The 19,512-nt window shown below is 36.9% G+C and overlaps 1 protein-coding gene across 10 annotated transcripts in view; it reads right to left on the reverse strand.

Annotated features, from left to right (window-relative positions):
- FRYL (FRY like transcription coactivator) overlaps positions 1-19,512 on the reverse strand; it is a 178,475-nt gene that overhangs the window by 125,658 nt on the left and 33,305 nt on the right. For 6 of the 10 annotated variants that reach the window (XM_026078611.1, XM_026078603.1, XM_026078613.1 and 3 more), the window contains exon 1: positions 15,038-19,141. The exons of 1 other annotated variant lie outside the window; for it this stretch is intronic. In XM_026078611.1, the coding sequence (XP_025934396.1) occupies positions 15,038-15,389 (352 nt within the window). In that variant the 5' untranslated portion in view covers positions 15,390-19,141. Of the gene's footprint in view, positions 1-15,037; positions 19,148-19,228; positions 19,400-19,512 lie in introns of those variants that run through there. 3 more of the 10 variants (XM_026078608.1, XM_026078604.1, XM_026078609.1) reach the window with 3 other exon arrangements.

Here is a 19,512-nt window from a genome sequence, read left to right on the forward strand (position 1 = left end):
AGCAGCGCCCGCCGCCCCGCGCTTCCTCCGCCCCCCCGGGCGCAGGGCTGGGGCGTCGCTCCGCTCACCAGCACGGCAAAGTTTCTTCCCGCCTGCAAGCGGGGACGGCCAGCGCCTCGCCCCTAGCCGCAGGCCCGCGCCGGAAGGGAGCTGCGCTGCAGCCGGGCGAGGGCTCGGGAGCAAGCGGCGGCGCCGGCTTCCAGCGCTCCGCAACACTTGGCTTCCCCCCTCCCGCCGCCGTTGCCACAATTTTCCCAGGAGATATGAAACGAAACAAACAAACAAAAATCCATCCATCTACCAAATAAAGTCTTCAGCCTTTAGATCACTAAAAACGCACAAAAAAGGCTTTTGGAAAACTGGGGAGACTCTGAACTGTAAGTGCTTCATACTGATAAACACACAGCTAGCAGAAGCTTCAGGAACACTTTGTATTAACAACTTTACTTGAAGAAAAATGCTTGTTTTTAAAATCTTTATATTCGTTGTATTCTGTTATTTAAAACAACAACATAAAGTATTTTGTCATTTATTTCTCAATTTTAATTTTTAAAACAGACGAAATTGACTTAAAGTTATTTAGTTAATGAAGAACAAGGCAAAAACTGATGCTCTAATTCCAAGCTTGAAAAGTGACTTTAAAAAAAAAATCTTAAAAAATGGTTTGCAACATTCTTTGCAATACAATTCTTTGTAATTCTTTGAGAGAATACTTTGATAGGTATTTTGAGAGATTTTCTGATTCAGAATATGGAAGAGCCATTTGCACACTAACAGCACAAATACTTAAAATTACAAACAAGATGGACCATAAAAAGCTGTTTACAATTTGCTGGTTTTCAAATAAACTTCCAGTTGAACTGTTAAACTTATAGTAAATTAAACTGCCCAATATTATTTTGTACAGTGCCAAAAGCGTGACAATTGCTTTACAATACAGATACACAAAATGAAAGAAAAAAATCCTCACCCTGAAAAACACTTAGTCTGACTATGGAAGGCAGCAACATAAGCAGCATGATGCCAGGAGTGGAAGACTAAAACACAACTATGGGTCCTTCAGCTTACACACTTGTGGATATTTGTAGTTCAATTTCAAGATAAGAAAATTAGAAAAAAATGCAAGATTTTTAATCTTTTAAGGTATGCAACTCAACATAATTTTGACATTTCTGATGGTTACTTGGTGGGAACATGTACTGTCATCTCAAAGGCCATGATGGAAACTAGCTTTTATCARCTTGAATTTGAAGTTTCTGGATTCCTGCGGCGGCAGTCCAACACAGATAAAGCTCAGCATTTACCATCATTCGTCTGGGATGATGGGAGCTACTACATGCAAATTCTTGGCCCATTTCAGCACAGGGTAAAGCAGTTTAAGATAAACCTCTTTCACTCTGCCCACATTATCAGCTACTACCAATGCCAACAGCCTGCTGTTACCTTCACCTAGCCCCAAAACCAACCAACCACAAGAACACACTGGAAAACATCTCAAGACTTTAATGAACAAATCTAAAAGTAGAAGAAAAATTCAGAAAAGTTTCCCAGTGCTGACAGCTCAAACGATATGGAAAGATAATGTTTGTTTATATAATTGCCATCAAACCATACATAAGAAATAACATTAAACTTGGGTCAAATATAGAAAATTGAGAGGCTACTCAGCTGGATACTGAGATTACTGGGACACTGGCTGCTAACAGTCATTTAATTAGATGGATTTGCAGCTGTAACTTTAACCACAGTACGATTCATGTGGGCCCAAGATGTACTGATTAACTTAATCTGATTTAAAGTATATATATATATATATATATATATATATATATATATATAAAAAACTACACACAGTTAGTTTCAGAACTGCCCCTCACACTGTGCTAGGAATAAACCAGCCATGAGGAGGATGGCATAGATGAACTCTCTCAGATAAACAGTTCAGCTAATTCTAATTAATTTACAGGATTTATATATACAGGATGGTATACATCATCAAGTTTTTTTTTTTTTTTAATCAAGAGAGAGAAAAAAATAAATATCACTGCAGGTCCATTTGACAAGAGGGATAACACAGACCTGTCAGTATCCAACTAGACAGATCTAAACAATAGTTTTAAGATATAAATAGAAGAATACTAAAAAAGAGAGTGGGAGAAAAGAGTGCTGCTGATCTAGCCTGTTCAACCATGAAGAAGAGTTGCTGTCCAACATCCATGCAGGAGATGAACAGCTTTCTTAATTAAAAAAAAAAAAAAAAGACTGTAGTGTGATCATATCTCAGTTGTCATGCATTAAAAATTAAAACAATAATTTCCTTGTGCAAAAGTATTTTTCTACAATACTATATGAAATTGCCATGTATATCATCCTAGCTATTTTTCTACCCAGACAGGGAAAAGGACATGTGTACACATGGAATAACTCTTTGGGATATTGCATCTAATTTTCTTTCATAAGCCTGTTTCAGGTAATATTGTATATGTAATACCTCCAATTACCTCATACTCATGTTTTTGTCACTTTGCATATTAATATAACTTTGAATGTATTTCAAGAATTTTTTTCCTTTTACTAAATAAGAAAAAACAGAGATTGTATTTGTTATAAGCAGGATATAAGGGTCAGATTTTAGAGCTGGCTGATGAATTTCACCACTAATTTGAAAGACTGTATTAATTATGGTTGGTCTCTGACTGCCTTTAACACTGGGCTACAGAGAGTTCTTCAAAGGAATCCTTGTTAAGGGCACACATTCCAAAATCATGAGCCAACTCTCCCAGCACCTCAAAAATAATGACTTTTTAAAATACACTTTGGGTTCTTTGTAGCTGCCCTTCCCTTCCCCCCGCCCCTTTACTCTTTAAACCATTAGAGCCAGAAACTTATTAAAAAACAATCAGTCAAAAACCCCAGGAGCACAGAAATACTAATCTCCGGGAGTTCCACCTCCTGGAGTCACGTTAAGAAGAGTTTCAACAAATGGAAGAACTGCCAATATTTCTTTATRCCAATGTTTTAAGAGTTTATGAATGTTAGGAAATATTTTTTAAAACTGTTATTTATTTCCAATAATGATGTGTTTGGCCAGAGTTACATGGCTTTCCCCATGGCATTTGAAATTGTGTTGCAGCATTATTTGTTCATAATATTAACAATCAATCCCCTTTGGCAGGCTTCTTCAAGCACACTAACAATTTTAGATACATTTAGCTGAATAGAAAATATTAGCCCATTAAGAACTTCTAAGATGTTAAGAATATTTTGAGAACTGTACAAAACAGTACAAGCTTTTCCCTTCTAAGATCTCAGTAGAAATACTGAACACTAGGAATACTTATATTAGGGACAAAATATTTTGAAAAAGATAAAAATCTTTTAATACCATATGAATATGCATATACATAAGAAGTATATTTTCATATATATATATATGCATGCACATGGGAAGTTTGATTTAAAGGACAAAGCATTATCTTATTATATGACTGTGTGCAAGCCTTCTAACATTTCTTTCTCTTCACAAACCTAATATGCATGCTTTTACAGTCAAAGATGTATAGATGACAATTACTGCAAATTTGGACTTTTAGGGGTTTTTTTTGATAATACATTGAGTTAACATGCTACTAGATACCAGGATAACAGAAGATTTCAGGATAAACCACGATGTTTATAATGTAACATTTTATTTTTAACAAAAACAGAAACAGTAGAAGCAGGAAAGAAAAAACATGGATTACACACCTCTGAACCTTGCCAACTGCAGAGTAGGCTAATTCACTAAGTAGAGCCCAGCAAAACTCAGTGTGTAGCAGCTGAAAGACATCATCATGTATTTCTAAAACTGTGTATGAAAAGTGCAATTTATAACAAGGATTCTTCTAAGTTCCTCATTTTCAGAGAGGAGAAATGAAACAGATTTCTTGTGAGGAAAGTACACGATGTTTAAAATTAAAAGCAACAAGTATGTCCACCATGAAAGAGTCTAAAAATACATAACACTTTGGAGAATATATATGGGAAGTCTTTCATAAGATACTTGGCACACTATTTTATTACCTAGAGAGAAGATGGAAAAGAAATCACTTGTATTTAACTGTAAGTCAATAGCTTTGAACTGGAGCTTTGTTTTATGCAAGAAAAACAAACCCCAAAAACCCCTCAACAAAATGAGAATTTGTACACATTCATATTACTTGACTGGACTTAGAAAAGAAGTTCTTCACAAAGCAACAATTTACACAGTCTCAAGAAATATGTAGTTTATATACTGATTCCAGCACTTGCAAGCCTTTGGATACAGGTTACAAATTTCATTATTAAAGAGGGCAGACCACTGTAAGTTCAAGGAAGGTTTTGGTGACTTTCTCGAGAGTCAAGGTGAGGCAGGCCAGTGAACGAGCACAGCGATCCCGACAAGTGTGGAAAGGAACAAGACAAGAATGTAGATGTGCTAAAGCAGAAGTGCTCAGTCAGCAACAAGCTGTTTGCAGCCTACTAGAATGATTAATGCAAGTGTCCAGTTCACACCTTGCTTTCTACTCAGATATGAACACCTTCTAAGAAAGAGGATGGCTACAAGCAACTTGAGTTGCTTCAGCAACATAAGCCTGCAGCAAGGTCAGGCTGGAACTAGACCTATACATTACAAGATTCATGCACAGTAAGCCCAGCCCTGCTAGGAAGCATTAGAAGATCCATTCACGGTACTATTCACACACAGCRCACTTGACCTATAAAGCAAAGTCAATTCCTCACTTCAGGAATGTGCACATTACAGTTCTGGCATTCAGATCAGCAAAACAGCACATGTACAGTAAGCTCAGTCATACAGCAGATGGGGAAGGGCGGTGCTGGATGTCAGAGGAAGCTCTAGGGCCCAAGCAATTTGAAAGACCAAACACTTGCACTGAAGTACAGATTACAATGAATTCTCCATTTATTTATTTATATAATTTGCAATTTAGTGGAAAAATTTCTAAAAGGGTCAATATGCTTACTAGGATCAATACATTTACTACAAATGAAAATGCAACAGTTGTTATAAGGCTTTTCTATAATAAGTAGCATTATGCCATTTTCTTTGAGCTGCCCAGAAACATTAGTAGCAACTACTTTACTTGGAACATCATACATAAAATAAGCACCCTGTAAAACAATTGCTATTTCTGTAGCTGTCAGACCTCTGCTTCAGCATGGACTAAGACATGAGATCAAAAATAAATAAATAAATATTATGGTTTACACAGTGATGTTTTAGCTCCAGCACTGCAAGGTTGCAAAAGTTGTGGGGTCTTCCCTTTCTAATGGCATTTCCATGCCTAAAGATAGTCCTGAATAAGTTATCTTAAAAGAAATAAGTGAATAGACATTATTTAATTTTTAAATGTTTATTTTTAAATGACAAAAAGAAATAATATTTGTCATTTATGTTTCACAGACCACATTTCAGATTTTAGCCTTAAGAATGTCTCCATTTGCTTTTTACTTGAAGCATTACTCCCAGGCTTATTTAAAATAGTTTTATTTCTCCCCCCTCATAATGCAGTTCTTGCCATTTTCTACTGGGATGGCCGAGATAAGAGAATATGATTTTCTACCTGTCTCATTCACCTTATAAAAAATAATTTGTGTTAATCATTCTAGCATAAATATTCCATTTTAAAAACGTACACAATCAAAGCCATACTTTTAAGTTACATAGTATCTTTGCAGTCACTGTTACTTTCAAAAGTTTCTTTGAGGTTTTCAGTCTTGCTACATTTGTCTTCAGGATGATATAGGTTGACAAAAAAAAAAAAGCATTCAGGCAAAGAACTGCAAGTAATATTTCCCATTTCAGGTCAAATATAACCATGAATTTTCCAACTAGTATTGAAAGGACATTGAAGATACACAGCCTTCTCATGGAACATAGTCTTTGAATAAGATCAAAGAGGAGGACACTGTTAATATTTAACTTTTCCAGTAAGTTAGCATTATCTTGATCGAACATTAATCCTATCTCAAAAAAAAAGAAAGAAAAGAAAAAAAAAGAAACTTAAAAAAAATTAACTAAATCTCTAAAAATCAAATAGCTTTCAAGGTAGCTTAACTAACACAGAAGAACTTACTAACTTTATCAGGATTTACATTAAATAGATTTCAATCTGGCCTTTCCTGAAAACCCAGCTTTCCAGAACAGCAAACATCCCGGATCACAAGGAAACTAATCAGTAATAAAAGATGAAACTTTTCAAGCAACCTAGCAAGAAGTTCTGAGACGATACTTAACCAACCTCTTTCAAAGAGGAAATAAGACAGGTAAAGATCAATATTCAAAACCAGGGCTGCTACCATATCCTGTGAGCCTGATAAATCTGACTTTTTTGATTTTCATAGGCACCCCAATAGTTAAATTCTAGAGAACTCCAGTGGTTTGCTCCCTCTCAATTTCAAGCTTTCATGTCTGCAAATAAAACTTAAAGATAGGAAGCAATGCTAATTACTATTCCTATCTGTGTCAGACAACTTGAAATAACTGCCCTAAGAGCTGCTGCCTTCTGCAACATGGCAGTCCAATTATTGTGCTTCAGCAGTAATATATCAAGATATTGTTTTTAGAAAATTAGCATTTCAGTTTTCATCAACATTTTAAATGGAACCTGGAAAGAGTTATGTGGCTATGCTGAAAATCCCAGCTTAGTTGCAGGACATTTAAATGGATAGAGTAAGGAAAGGCTTAACTTTGTTACCCTACAAGGCATTAAGATGACTGTTACAAACCAGTTATGTTTCTATTTTTGTCATTCCTCCCAAGCTGCTAAGTGTCTGTGCCATTTATATGGGAAACATCATATCTGCATTGTGTGAGGATCTAGCCCTACAGAGTATTGAAAAAGATACCAGAAATGTAAGGCTTATCCAGGGGAGCTTTAGAATAGCTAAGGTGAACTAGCTACAGGGGTAAACTCAGTACAGAAGTACAGGTCTATTAAGCCCCATGAGTGCAATAGTACCTGGGTGGAAAATGTTCTCAGATGCAGACTCTCATTAGACTTAGCAGGACACATAACCACCTTGCTCTGCGCCAGAAGAGAAATTTCTGCCTCCTCCCTCCGCTGTAGAGAGGGCTGAACATTTGCTCCTGAGCCACTGCAGTTTACTAAGTGCAGCCAATTTCAGTTCATACATTAATGCACTTCACAGCCCAGTGTAATGCAGATGCATGTCTGGTTCAGTCATCTCTGTGACAGCAGCACTAACTGTTAGGCAGGGGGATGGGGAATCGCAGAACAGTTGCAAATGGGAAGAACTTCAGCTGTCCCAGCTAAACCTACTGACAAGCACAGCTCACTTACTCTACTGTAGCTTAAATCCCTATGGTGTACGTAGCTGGCAGAACAGCTCCACAATGTCTCTACTTGCAGTACGAGGACTTTGAAAGCTGTCGCTACAGGGAGGATAGGGAGAGCTGCAGCAGCAAAGCAGGGACAGGCAATTTTCCCTTAAGGTTCGGCCTGCCTGCAGAGCCCTCCCTGACGTTTCAATCACACACAGCAGGAGCACAAGGAGCTCTGCTACCCAATACAAATAAATAAATAAATAAATAATGATGTTAACATGGCATTCTTCTTCATTGAGTTAAACTGGCATATTTCCTCACTCCCTAGCCAGCACCACTGTTTAATTACAGTGCATTTTTAATGCTTTAAAAGCACTTATTTGTTTAAATTCTGGTAACTAATGTTGAATTTTATAACACTCCCATCTCTGAAACAGATAGTCTTGTAGGAACTGGGTGCAGGAGTAAAAGATGGAAATGGTTTTTAGCTGAAATAAGGTATACATATACATTGTATACATATCCATTGATCTGCAAATCAGATTTAATAGAATTTGTATAAGGTATCATTTCTGAACCTTTATCCTTCGCAAGTGTGCTGTTGCACTGAAGAAAAAAGTGAGAAAAGGCAATGCAAAAATTAGAAATGGAAAAAATGGGGAAAACTGACAAACCCAAAGGTAGCTGAATGCAACAGCTGGAGACTAAACACTCAGCAAACACTAAAAGTTTACAACAAAGACTGCATTTATCTGTGAGCTCTCAGGTTGTGATCTACATACACAGAGGCCGTGGCACAAAGTCCTCTGAAAGGCCCCAGCTGGCAGACTAAAATATAGCCTCTATAAGCAGATGCCTCTTRCACTGGCGCCCAGAGCTGGGTGAGACCGCTGAGCGCCTCCGAGCTGTATCACTTGCCGTGGAGCTCCTCGCACATGGCCCGCCACTCACTCATCTGCATCTGGCGCACCAGTTAAATGAAAAGGGACAAGATAACTCCACTGCAGTCCCTACTAATTAATGAAAAACGCAGAACTGAAATTACATAGTAGGAATGTATTCGGTAAAATGGAGAATATGCTTGGGCTTCTTCTATTCAAGAAACTTGCTCTTATTTGCCAGTCATGTTATTTCTTCATAGAGCACTAGAATACTGTTATTTCTCTCAGTAATTCACCAACACGTTAACTTTCCAAACATACAATCTACCTATAAACACATCTCATATAACTTCATCAAGTACTGGGAAAATTAAGCTACTCAATTCTACATTCCTCCTTTCATGAAATAACAGTTCTATGGAAACCTCAGGCAAAGAATAAAGAGAAAATATTTTTAAACTATCTCTAACCAACAGAAAGTAACACACTAAACAAACATAGTATTTTTATACAAGGTGTGAGCTACTTTTATGTGCTTTATTTCCTGTTTCTCCTGTTTTCAAGTTATAAAATATTTTTTTAAATTAAAAACATTCTTCCTTCATCCAGTCACCTTTGCAAAGAAAAAACTGAGAAAGGGCTCACCCCAGTGAGCCTTAGCGAGACACCAGAAACAGTTTGGCATCAGTATCTAATACAACCATGCATCAGCAACCTGACACTAAAAACAAAGTTTCTAAAGATAAAATTGCCATATTGGTCTTGTCAATGAGCAACAGAATGGCCTCCTAGGCAGCCAGGGTCCAACATAGGTGTGTGTCAGTACAGACCTAAATGGTACAACAACTAAAGAATACTGATTATTCACGTAGTATCTCTATAAGAAGTATCCCACACCTGATAAAATGAGGGTATTTTGAGTCCTGAACATTTACAGGGTCTTAAGAACAACTGCTACAGACAGGAACTTAATCATTTAAGAGGGCACCATTGCTAAAGTGATCTGCCTTTCTAAAAGTTTCATCCCTCTGTTTTCAAATCAGTAGTTCAGACTTTTCTTTACAGAATCTTTCCCTTATAAAAAGAGGTGAACACTAAAAGCCTTAGAACAAGATCAAGCGAACCCATGACAAGAGTCTAGGAACCCTGTTAGGGAAGGGTCGCTGGTTAAAAGAATCCTTAGAGCTTTGCTGGTTGGCCAGAAGATTCATTTTGAGCATAAGAGCTGAGACCACAAACACTGCTTCCCAAATCACAGGGAACACTTAGGAATTAAACATACATACATATATATATATATATATATACACACACATTTATACAAAGCCACCTGTATAAATATATATAAGCATATAATAATGTGTGTGCATATAATATATAAAACCATATCCTATGTGTATGTGTACATATATATATTTTTTTTTCATCCCTTTTCCAACTATCTTATTGAAAGGTAACATTGGATTTGGCAGGGAAATATATTTGCTTTATTTACCCCCCTCAAACTTGGAACTGCATTATCTTGAAGAATTAGTCTAAAGAGAATGTGTTAAAGAATATTTGCACTCAGCATGGTCTGATTTCACCTCCAATCTCCACTTTTTTTATTGGACGAGTATGCTCTTTACTTCTGACTTTTCAGCTTAATAATTTAGGATCTGCAGGATAGAGCAGAAAAACACCAGGATTAGCGGCATTCACTGGCTAGGTTTGCTGCTGATTCATTCTTGCAGCACTCCAATTTACTGCCTACCAATCGGCACTGGGAGGGTCAAGTAGTTTCCTGTTGCTTTAGCAAGTTGAACCATCTCACCAAGAGGAACAGACTGGCACCAGGACAAGCACAGATGAATATACAAGACTGTACTAGTTGAAGGGACACTATCTCCTTTTCTTAGCAGTGAGCCATTATTCTAAGATATTTAAGCCTCAGAAAACCCTTTAAGTGCTTAAAGACCAGAAGACGATATATTAAGTCAGTGCAAGGTATTTTTGTTTATATCTGTGAACACTAAGTCTGATGCAGAACTAATATATTAAGTGAATAATAGCATAAAACAGAAAAGACTTGGAAGCTCTCTTTTCACCATATCTCAGAGAAAACTAGTAAACTACCTCCTCATGAAACACCTGAGAGTAGCTGTAACATATGGAGAAAAGGCTCTTCTAGCTGTACTTTGTTGTTGTACTGACACACCTGCCTTGAAGAAATGGTAAGTTACAATTACTTTGTCACCCTTTGGGATGATATACAGAATTTGGTAAGTTCAAGGGAAAAAAAACACCATCATGACCACCACCACAAATGAAGTAAAAGAGGAAAGTATTTGTTGTGAATTCATTCATGCTTATTCTTTAGGTGAAACCCTCAGACAATTACAGTAAAAGTGTATTAGGCATACAGCCAAATATGTGATACAATGAAAATTAGGCCTCAAAAATCATATTTGAGATACTGCCCCCTAAAACTTAGTCATCGTACCTTTTTTTTTTAAACAAATATACCAACTGTACTAGATTTTCCATATTAATGGCAAATGAACAAGCCAGCTAAAGACATATTCCCTTTGCACTTAAACTTACTTTTTAAAAGACTTGCTATATAAATCTGGACTTCATTTCAGTTCATTATTGACTCTATCTTAAGTAAATGTCTTACTTAAAAAAACATTTACCCTACGGTCAGAATTACGGAGTAATTTGTATCTGCTTATAAGCAGTAATGAAAAAACATATCATCACTGCACTTAAAACTCTGGAGAGATGCTTATGTTTCCATTTATCTAAAATATTAAAGAGTTCTTTTTCCACAAATCAATACATTTGAAACAGCAGATATCCAGAAGGTGACTGCTACTTTTGGTGACGGTAAGTCATCTAATGCTGCTCCACTCCTGACCAAAAAGGCCCTCTCAATGAGTTGATTCACCTCACCAGTTCATCTGAAAACTATCACCCCAAAGATATGAGAATGTCTTCTGCTGGTTTGGTGAAATGAATGAGCTCTGTGAAAAGTCACACAAGCACCAGGGACCAGCAAGGGCAAGGCGGCACAACTGGGAGGGAGACTGCCCTTTTCAGTGGCAGCAAACTGTTAGATCAGCCTGATCAGCTTGTAAAACTGCATCCTCAGAAATCAATGCAAAATCCCCTTCCCTCATCTTCTCTCATAAGTACCTTCAAGAGCAGGTTTCAAGGCACTTAAGAAAGACTCCTTATTACTCCCTATGGAAAATATACATGGAAGAATTTGTGGGGGTATTACTCATGCAAAACAGTGCTATCTACTGTGAGAAGAAAACAGGAGAGAGGCTTAGAGATTTTTATGTAAATAGCTTTCTGGATCCCAAAGAGTATTACAGAACAGTCTCTGGATGTAAACAAGAAGCAAACAAGAGTCCAGGGGAAAAATATCGATAGTATTTGCTTGCCCACTAACCACATCAGTCTTCTCTAACTGGAATTCAGAACTGAGGTACGAAACTGACTTCTACTGCAGACGGATGCTGGGCCTCCTGGCCACCCGCCGCTGCGCAAGGCTGCGAGCGGAGATGGAGATGAACATGCCCTGCTGGCTTTCTGGTGCCCCAGGGACTCAGTGCTCACAGGCAGTTAACAGGGATCCAGACCCCGCCATCAGACACCTGAAGCAACTACAGTTCTGTAACTCAGTGCTTTAGCACCAAAGCACACGCTTGTGTCAGCTTATTCCTGCTCCCCTAGCAGAGGCACTTGAAGGGAAATGGTATCAATGCTCACGAAAGGAGACATTTTCCATGCAGAGAAATAATGTGCACATAATGAGTAATGAGAATACTCACATTGCTGATAAATTTAAAGCCTCTCGTACAGTTACTGCAGATCTGATTTATACAGTTTGTCATTAAGGCTGTTCCATAATATTAATTACTGCACCTTACAACATAACTTAAGCATAGATCTGCCACCAAAAGCGCACATTTTGCACGCTATAGGTATTTTGTGATTTGCCAGTTTACACGGAGTACTCTTGGCATTCACCTTCTTTAACACTGCAAATAGGAGAAAGGGGAATATGAAATAGTTTATAGATGTATAAACTTTTTTTTTGAAATTATCTATATGAAAATACCTTCTCTGGGTTTTCCAACTCATCTTTCTATGTTTGATTCTGATTGTAGTTCTGTTGAGACAGGCTGCTGTGACAGAACATTTCAAAACGGAGAACACATCAATTCTTAAATGCAGTAACAAATTTAAAAGAACTGCCTATTCGCTTTTCTAACAAGTGAAATGCATGTTTCTTTTTTCTAAAGACAGCTATGAAAGATTTCTAAAATTTTCTTGGAAAGTATTTTCCATGGATGCCACATACTTAAAAAAATATATGCATCACTGCATATTTTTCTAAGGCTTTTTTTCCTGCTTCAAAATAAAGTATAAACTAATTTGGTTAACGTTTTGAAAGGCAATACTCTTAAATATGCTCTAATCCTAAAAAAGAACATCTCATCACTCAAATTCCAGTAACCTAACACAAAATATTTAGATTAGATATACGCAAACTCAGAGTGGTATTATCAAAAAAGTACTTCTACATTTCAGAAGCTTTGAATATTTTATTACTTTCTAAAACACTTTTATGCTTTGGAACAGTTATCAGACCCAGCATTTCACCCAGATTCTCATTAATATAAAAATCTTCCTAAAGACCAGAAATGAGGGGAAAAAAGTTTCAAATCCAGAAACATCTACAAGCATATTTACAGGATAAACAACCTTAGCTTTCAAAGCTCTAGAGTCCTTGAACAGTTTCATTATACTAAGTTCTGATAGCATGCCACATCTGCTGATATTAAGTAAACATTTGAAAAAATTCTTATTATTCTATTGTTTTATTACCTGTTTTGTTGGCACCTGCCTTCTACAGCATATCCAACCGGTAAACACAGTAGTTCTTTGCTATATTCCAGAAGAGCAGTTCATTCCATTACCAAGATACAAAAATAGAAATAAGCAGATAATTTAAAGAGGATTCAGCTGCTATCTGCTATTGTAAAAGCATGATCCCAGAACAGACTGTAAGCCTGCATTTTGTAAATGATGACCTCACATTATTAGGTGATATTAGTCAGGCACTACTGATTTGTGGAAATTACTCCTAATAATCACCATTTGACAAATACTTAATGAGTGAAAAGGAAAATTAATCTTCAACAGTAGGATCAGAGTATCTCATGTCTATTATCCTCACCTGCTCAACTATCTATAAAACATCGAACAAGGTTAAATGAAGGCCTCCACTTCTAATATAAACTTCAACCTATAGCATTTTCTCTTAACTTGGTACCAAGGTAAGGCTATTTGTTCTTCAACCATAACTCTGAAATTACAGTATTTGAAAAACAATGCTGTTTAAAAACATTAGTTTGAGCTATAAAGAAAAGAAGAGCATAGCTTAGGAGAGAAACTGAGATGTGCCTATCAAGATATTGAAGTTGTGCACTTCACTGTGATACCCAAGTATAAATTTCAGGCTCTAGAATATTCAAAGTTAAATGAGGACATAAACCTGGATAAAAGAGCATCACCCATTCAGACAGATCAGATTTCTGATCAGAGTTTTCAAACATACAGGCAAAAACATTCTTAACAAAACTGTTCTAAGTCTTCAACAGTCAACATCGTTACAACATTAATATGTTCTAATTTGTTATACACAGGAACAATTTGACTAACAAAATAGAACTGTCCCTGCTTTCCCCAACTACCACTATCAAGCAATCTGACATATTTGAAAAAAAGACAAAAAAAGATTTTAAAAAACCCATACTCCCTTATTATATACTATAATCAGAAAGGCTAAACAAAAGTCTCACTGTGGAAATCCCTTTCCCTTCCCCTCATAAAATCAATTCCACAGGTAAGGCTACAAAGCCACCACCCAGTGAGGTGGATGCTGCCATTTCTCATCTTGCAGTTAGACACTTAAGGGTAAAAAATCCAGGTCACACGCTAACTGGTGAAAATGGCCATCACCTAGCAAAGAGGAAAAACTCTGCATTTGATAGCCATTAGGGGCCAAGCCCATAAAGTTTCAAGACCTTAATACTTTAGCCAAAGGCAAAAGAAAGTAAAACCAGATTTTCCACTGCCAACCAGCTAAACTGTCAGAAAGGGGAACATTGAATCATTCCATCTGCTTTTAGTAACACAATATGCTGTAAGATTCGTATATTAACAGGTGGAAAAAAATAGCTTTAAGGCAAGCAAAACTGCCCACATTCTTAAGTCAAAAACTCTATATACAACGGTTGTATTTTCACTTCACTTCTTTACATGTTATGTTTGTAAAATTCTGCAAATCTTGCAAACACTGATCAAGTAAAGCATAAACATTCTTGAAGGGAAAAACCTCTTAAAAGGAACACCTTAGGAAACTGGGGATTTCAAAGGGAAAATAGGAAAAGAAAAGGTGACATAACATCTGAATTCTGCACTGCAGTCAGAGCTCTCTGCAGCACCCAGATTTGTATAGATAACTTAGTGCCTAATCATAGCTACATTATGATTTTAAGACTTATTTTGAAATAGAGATATTTATCTCAAAAAAAAATCACGCGGGCATGCACAAACATGGAGCACATGAGAAAACCTGCTTTAGAGAGTTGCTTTCAAATAGGTCATAACACACTCATCGACAAAATAGTTCTAAAACTAGAGAAACCATTATCACAGAAACTTTCTGAAAAAAAGCCTTTTATTATCAAAAGTCATCAGTTTATCAAAATAATCATGATCAAAAAAAAGCTTAGAGAGCAGGGGGGGTTTTTTAAACATGGATACATACTGTAATTAGGCTGTAAAACACATGTCTCCTCATCTTCATCTATTGTCTGTCCTAACGAAAGCAGGCTGACACGTCTCATCTTTAGTAGCCTTGGAAAGCTTTCACGGGCAGTACTTCCAACATCCAGAACTACATCACCAGAAATGGCAGTAGGGACAATCTTTTTAAGGAACTCCATTTTTATGTGCTTTCGGTATTCTTCTGTATTCTCAGCATTTATTAGCTGCAGCAGTTTAGGTGCGTGTTGCAGAGCCAGGCTCCCGCGTTCACTTCCTTGAGCGCCGAGGCGAACTACGCGTACTACTTCTCCTAGTGATGTCATATCAAACCCGGGTGGTGCCACCAGCAGCATGTCAGCTGCCAGCTGCTCCAAGGCAGATCTTAAAGACGTCTAACTGTACAGACTGATAAGAAAACCAAACTACAACAAGCTATTGTATTAACCAATACGTCTTAAACCTTTCGCTTATATAAAACACTACTTAGAACTACAAGGATTTGAAACACTAATAAAATGCAAAGTATATTTTCAAACTCATAGCTGACGGTTCAATAGCTCTTAATTTTCATGAAGTGCAGTGGGAGAGAAGTGTTCATCTGCATTTCAAAGATAACACTTATCATTTAAAAGTCTATGCACCAGCTTTATAAACAAAGTGTCTAACAGCACCAGAATTTAAACTATTTGCATTCTCATACAGTTCTAACTATATTAACATCTATCAAATATTAAGTTCTGTTTTACACAGGTTCCAATACTATATTTATCACTGAGAATCCAAAAATAACTTCCAGAAGAACCCCAAGTACTGAAAATAACCTGTCCCATTTTGTCCAAACTTTCATTTTATCCCTAGGGCTACTTATCCATACATAACTGAGTGCTTGGTTTAACTGAGTTTTTCTGTTTTTATTTGGGAGATGTTTAAATACTGTTCTATATTTAGCTTAGAGGAGCCATTACAAAAAGATGCCTTGCATTTGGAGCAGAATGCTCAGAAGGAAAAAAAAAGACTTTAGAAAGATTTTTGATGGCTATCCTTAGACATACTACTAAGCTGTTTTCTCATCTCATTTGTCACTTAAGATTATACCTATCACTCAGAGGAAATCCACAAATACTCAATCTGAATGTCTATTAGTGGTAGCCTGCACTCTTTTATGAATTATTTCCTGTGAAAACAGCTCCGTATCCAAGCCATTTTTCAGTGTGTTCAACGCAAAGTTATCCAACCTAAGTGTAAAGTATACTGCACTACCATACATTCCTTAAAAGACAGTATTTCATGTCAAATTCATCGCCCTAAGCTCTTCTTAAAAAACAATAAACACCACCACAGCAACACACACAAAACCCAGAAAACTCTAAAAACTCTGAAAAGTATATGAGTAGCCTGTTTCAGATCACAGAGATCCAGTATTTCAATGTTGACAAGGGACAGCTCAACTAGATTAAGCCAGCAGTCCTTTACTGACCAGCTATACTGACACACTTCGTGAGTATTAGATCTAATTAATAAGGCCACAACCTGACAAGTATGGCACAAATTCATTAAAGTTACCACCTAAGACAATTTTTCATTCTGTATATAGACTGAAAATGCGTGATACCTTCAGTATTAAACTCTCCATTAAAATCCCCAAATATTCAAGTTCATCTATATTTCCCTTGTAAACAAATATAAAATTCTAAGAGGCCTGACCTTATCATAAAGGACACACTGTTAGGACACAATTTCCTGTAGCGAAAGATTTGGGACATCTGGCAAAGTATTGTCTTTATAACAATTTCATTTACAATATATTTTTTTTATTAATAGAAAAAATTATACAAAATACGTTTCAGAGAAGTGTTTTATGTGTTTCCAGAACAAATAATAAGATACCGCAAAGGTAATTTGTGATCATGACTTTCTTTTACAGAAGTAGAGAAATATCAGGAGTCATTACAAACTCAAACATACATTTATTCATAACAGCAAGATTCAAGGCCAAAAATGAAAATCTATAGAAAATAATGCTATAGACATAATTTGCAGTTTCTAGAACTTCAGAACAAAAGAGAAATTCAGACACTTCTGTTAGACTGAGAATGCTCCCAAACACCCACCTTCCAAACTTCAAATTTGCAAAGAAAAGGGTATTTAGATATTTTGAACTGTGAGTATCTAACCTATATACCCTCTCCAAGTTTCCTCAGCTATGGTCCTAAACCGGACACCAAAGTGCACTAAACCACACTTTGGATGTTTTATAAAGTACCCAGACACAGGGCGGAGAAGAAAGATAAAGTGCAAGTGCCCATTGCATCATCTAAATCAAATGCTTATGGTGTGACTTTCTATACCACGTGGTGTTCATGATTTGGCTACGAATTCAAAAAAATTTGGGTTGAAATAGTTTTTCTCCAGAAAATGGAGTTTACAGAACAGCCTTCCAAGTAGTAGGATTTAAAAACAAAACACAAACAAGAAAAAAGKACCCCACCATACACACTATCTTGTTTCAAGATTAAACTTGATAAATTAATGAGATTATATAACATAGTTGTATCTAAACATTTATGGCTGTTTTTTCACTCAGATGGCTTTTGCATAACTTTTTAAGAAAAGAACATTGAAGGGTTGTCTGCAGAAGACAGTTGGGGCTATACATATATGGCTATGTATGGGTGGTGGTGAACTCTAGGACATCTATATCTATAGTTAATTACATTCCATTAAAACAGCATTTTATAAATAACGAAGATGAGAAAGCTTAAGCTTCTGGCTATGTCAGTTCACACACAATCCTCTCTCCTACTTGCACCTACTGTTTAAGAAAGAAGACAAGAGCACGATGTACAATTGTGGTTTTTATACATTCCAAGCAGCAGGCTTTACAAATAATTATAAACTTTTAGAGAAAACATATAACAATTCTTCCAACTGTTCTAATCAAATTCGTCTTTGCAAGCAAACAAGATAGGCTAGAAAAAGCCTTACTTGATAGTTTTAACAGTTTCTTATTCTGGAACCTCTACATCTGAAGAAAGAATGAGAGACTCAAGTTTATATATAACAGTTATTTGCATTACAGTAAGTCCTTTGATGTCTTCCTGTATGTATTGCACTTCTGTTGTACTCAAAAGAGATTTTGGTTTTGCACTGATGTGTCTGCTGAGGTCTCTCAAGTACTGGGCTTGACCTCTAGCAGTTCTACTGCTAGTGGTAAAACATCAAGCAAATAACATCCAAGCTTAGCTTCCCTCACTAAAAGGAACCCACATCAACAGGACTTTGCATTAGAAGGGGACAAGAACAGATCACAAAACATATGGAAGCACCATCTCTGGAAGAACTAGTTACCGATTAGGAAACAATAAAATTCCTCAGAGCACTTGTCCATTTGTACTAGACCTTTCACAGCACACAGACAGCACAGCTATTGACAGTGGTGCATGGGATGTGGGGGGAAAGAGCAGCTACACAGGAGTCCTGCTGGAGCAGGTGGGMCCACTGATGCAGCAACACTAACCATGAGAAATGCTGAAGAAACAGGACACTAATCAACAAAAGATGTGTATAAGACAAGGCTACTTACAAGTATCTTCAGCTCACATATTTAGAGAATTTTCAGAATTGGCAATAAAGTAAGAACTACTAAAACTTTTTAGTTTATTTAAGACAAGTATAAAACAGACAACATCCTGGGAAGTAAAATTTCAGAAGAGATGGCCTATAGTCTACCATAAACATGCAAACAAGCCTGTTTTCTGTGTCCTTCTACAACTAAGCATGCATTATACATCTTTAGTTTATATCAAGGACAGCTGGCGGTGTTTTTGAAACTATCCCACCCAGCTGGACCAAACCCATCCCCGTCCTAGCTGCTGTCTCAGAGGACACAAGACTTCCTTTATATCAAACATTTAAACTGCCAAGAAAGGTTCTTGTTTTTTCCAGAGGCAAGGAAGTGGAAGTGCTGTCCTTTGGCCTCAGCAAGGCAAGTCCTCAGTTGCAGAATGAAATCACATATAAAGTACCAAATCTACAAGTAAATCAGTGATACTTTAATACATTAGCTGAAGAGCATATAAGTTTCAGGGAGCAGCACTATCTTTTTGTGTATGGTAAGAGTAGCAGTGGGAAATTTATATAATTAATATATGTATATGTGTGCATATATAAAAATACATATAAAAAAAAATACCTTGAAGGGAATGAGATCAGAACTCACAATTAGCCACACCAGCAGGACACAGTGATAGCTCATGCTTCAAAATAGGAAAATACAGAATTGCTTCAAAACAAAAAAAAAACAAAAAACAAAMAAAAAAAAACCCTTTCCTTTATTTGAAAGGTCTACAAAGTCTGTCCTCGATCACCTTCCCCTCATAGCTCAGGAGGGGGAGTCGAACGAACAGGCGACTCCCCACGCGCGACGGCGAGTGCCGCCGCGGCGGGCGCGCAGCTCCCGGCCCCGGCTCGGGCCCC

Source organism: Apteryx rowi, unplaced genomic scaffold, assembly GCF_003343035.1.
Source record: "Apteryx rowi isolate R43461 unplaced genomic scaffold, aptRow1 scaffold_481, whole genome shotgun sequence".
In the NCBI taxonomy this organism is placed as follows: Eukaryota; Metazoa; Chordata; class Aves; order Apterygiformes; family Apterygidae; genus Apteryx; species Apteryx rowi.